The sequence below is a fragment of the Taudactylus pleione genome, unplaced genomic scaffold, assembly GCF_031769625.1.
Source record: "Taudactylus pleione unplaced genomic scaffold, aTauple2 ptg000485l, whole genome shotgun sequence".
Lineage (NCBI taxonomy): Eukaryota > Metazoa > Chordata > Amphibia > Anura > Myobatrachidae > Taudactylus > Taudactylus pleione.
The window spans coordinates 6,023,201-6,026,486 of record NW_028284887.1 but is presented as its reverse complement, the minus strand read 5'-3'; the positions used below and the strand labels follow the sequence as shown (position 1 = coordinate 6,026,486).

Here is a 3,286-nt window from a genome sequence, read left to right as displayed (position 1 = left end):
ATATATATATATATATATATATACATACATATATACAAAATTCCCTATAATTGCGCTAATGAGGATTCAAATACTGTACATGCAAGTTCTTCACACCAGCTGCACCTCGCAGTATGCAGTCACAGAGATGTCTCATTGTCGTTTTGGAATTTTCATCAGGGTACAAACCAAGACCTTTTTGTATCCTACAACAAGTTGTGGTTGTGAATGTGTACCTGGTGGCAAATTGGAACTCATTCATGTTATTCATCAAACTGTGATTTACCCCTGAAGAAGTCCTTCTAAGGACAAATCACATTGGATCTTAGCACTGTCATATCTGTGAACTAGTTGGGTTCACCATTGCAAGTTCTGAACCATATGGTGCAACAGTGGATGTACTAACTTACCCGGTTACAGATTGAGTGTATCATCTGTTTTATGTAAGAAAGACCAAACAGTTTTTTTGTGATGAAATGTTTTTATGTTAATTAAAATTTTTAAATGTTAATAGTGGCCTTGGGATTGATTTGTCTGGGTGTTTTTCTGGTGCGAGGGTCTTTTTCAGCATGACCCAAAAGGAAGGGTAAGATATTTTGAGTAAATGAATATCCGGTTCTCAGCCTTCTACGCAGAATTCAAAAGATACCTTTTGAGTTCATTTTAAGAAAGGACTTTTAACTTCAATACCCACCCAGAACTGATCTGTTCTTAAAGTTGTTCTTTATGGACTAATTATTATGGTCTAATTTTTATTGCACATCTAAAAGTTTATATCAAGTGATTCATTAATTAAGGTGAACCCCTTAGAGATTTGGTCTAGCGCCCGCTCATTTCTACATATATATATATATATATATATATATATAAATATATATAAATATATATATATAAATATATATAAATATATATATATATATAAATATATATATATATATATATATATATACTGTATATATGTCACAAACTGTCCTAGAGACCTCCGGCTGAGACCCCTGCATCTCCCCATGCGCTTATGTCATTGTGGCTTGCTGAACTGCTGGCCGCTCCTGCCAGTGGAATCCAGAGTGGGGCCTATGCCTGAAGGTTGTTTCCTGCATCCTCCTGTTGCCTAGGTGCCCCAGCCACACTTCCATGCACTTCCTGCACTTCAGCGTATCAGACCTCCAGATCATGGGCACGGCCATCTTGGATCAAGTCAGGTGGTCCAGACCCATCCAGTCTGCAGCTCTCTCCAGTTGCTCTAGCCAATCGCAAGCCGACCAGGGGTATAAAAGCCCTTCCCTGACTCTGTCTCACTTCCAGTACAATAGTGCTCTCTGCCTAGCTAGACCTATGTTCCTGAGCAGGGCTGCCATCAGAAATTGTGGGGCCCAGGACTGACAGAACAGGCAGCCCCCCCCAAATTATTCAAACACAAGAAAAAAAATTGTCAAATATTTTGGCCAAAAATTATTAAGCCTGCCACCTTGTCAAGGTAGACTCTTTAGGCAGATCCCTAACCACCCTCATTAAATTAACCCTTTAAACAAAAAATGTTGTAACTAACCATGAAAAAAAGTTTGACCAAACAAGTATCAGATCCTAACAGCAGGATGCTGATGTTATGAAGTAAACAAGAGTCCTTTAGTCTAATATTTTGGCCAAAAACATCCAATCTAAATAATAACTTAACCTAGAAAAACTTTTAAAAAATTAAATAGAATCAAAATAAATAATATAGGCTTTTTGTATATACAAAAAAAGTGCTTTAGTGGTTACACCTTCAAGAGTCTTCTAAGAACGACAAGTTGACCATCTTCTCACTTTACTAGATGCAAATTCCTTTATTAGGTCTTTAAAATCCAGTTGTTGTGCAAGTTTGTTTTCAATAGAAAGAAGTGCAAAGCTATTCAAACGTTGTTCACTCATTGTTGAGCGGAGGTAATTCTTAATCAAGGCCAGTTTGCTAAATTCTCTCTCGCCTAATGCCACAGAAAGTGGAAGGCTGGTGAAAATTCTGATAGCAATGCAAACCTCTCTAAATTTTCCTTGAAGCTGTACACTATGTATAGCATTAAGCAAGTCCAGTGGTGTTGAATGGCTCTTAAATGTAGCATCATATACTTTTTGAAGATGCTGTTCACCTACTAAATCTGGTGTAAGATCTTTTGGAAATTTGGAGACCAGAACTTCAGCAGATATCACCAATTCATCATCATTCATAACTGTTAATTTTAAAATAGGAGAAAACAAATTGCAAATATTTTGCATTGATTCAAAATGCTGATTCAATTCACAAATTATGGAATCCAGTGCTACAAGAAACACTTTCACCTTGAAAGATGTTTCAGCATCTTGTTCATGACACAGGGTTTCCCCACTGCGTCTGCTTGGAATCCTACAATGACGTGGGTTCAGCTCCTTTGTAATTTGCATACTGTCAGCAACAAGTTTTGCCTCTGAAAGCAAAACAGGCCACTTATCCCTAAGTGACTGCATTTCTGCCAAAAGAGCCTTAATGTTGGCTGCTCCTATATCCATGGAAACTGATCTTGATTGAAGAATTTTACTCCTTTCTTCAAAACTTTGCAGGATCTTAATCCAGAATGTGGAAAGCAGTATGGATTTAAAAGACAAGACATAATCTCTTAGACTTTCTGCCTCAGAATGAGCCTCACTGGAAAGTTTTCTAGATGAAATAATTTTCTTTAATGCTTCAATAACACCAGGACGCTTTTGAGTTATTGGCCGAACTGCTTCAATTCTAGCGCTCCATCTGGTGTCACTTAAGCCATGCAAGGAACCTACAATTTGTTCTTTCAAAATATGCCGTCTTTCAGGGCTTGAACTAAATAGGACATATAAGCGATTTACACAGCCAAAAAATGTAAACACATCTGGACAGCACGATGCTGCATGTACACCAACAAGATTTAAGGAATGGGCAGCACAAGGGCAAAATATAGCTGCAGGATACTTCTCCTGTATACGGGCATGCACTCCTTTGATTTTTCCAGACATATTTGCTCCATTATCATACCCTTGGCCTCTGCAGTCGTTAGCATTGATGTCATGTTAATTTAGTCATGATAATAACATTTCAGCTATCTCTTCTACTGTTTTGTTGTAAAAGTCAAAAAATTCAATGAACCTCTCTTGAATGGCCCAGACTGCTGTCAATGAATCGTTAACAACATAACGAACAATAATAACATTCTGTTCAGTATGTGAAACATCTGGTGTGGCATCACATATCACTGAAAAATAGTTGGATTTTTCCCTTTCTTTTAATATGGTGTCCAGAACATGTTTTCCACATAGATTA

The 3,286-nt window shown here is 37.4% G+C and overlaps 1 protein-coding gene across 1 annotated transcript; it reads right to left on the bottom strand.

Annotated features, from left to right (window-relative positions):
- Positions 1–1,755: 1,755 nt before the first annotated feature.
- LOC148502722 (52 kDa repressor of the inhibitor of the protein kinase-like) lies at positions 1,756–2,982 on the bottom strand. The gene has a single exon (XM_088449439.1). The coding sequence runs from the start codon at positions 2,980–2,982 to the stop codon at positions 1,756–1,758; it is 1,227 nt and encodes a 408-aa protein (XP_088305565.1).
- Between the last annotated feature and the right edge of the window lie 304 nt (positions 2,983–3,286).

Excerpts from the sequence above, each read along its gene's own strand:
- LOC148502722 (XM_088449439.1), bottom strand. The coding sequence starts at position 2,982 with ATGTCTGGAAAAATCAAAGGAGTGCATGCCCGTATACAGGAGAAGTAT.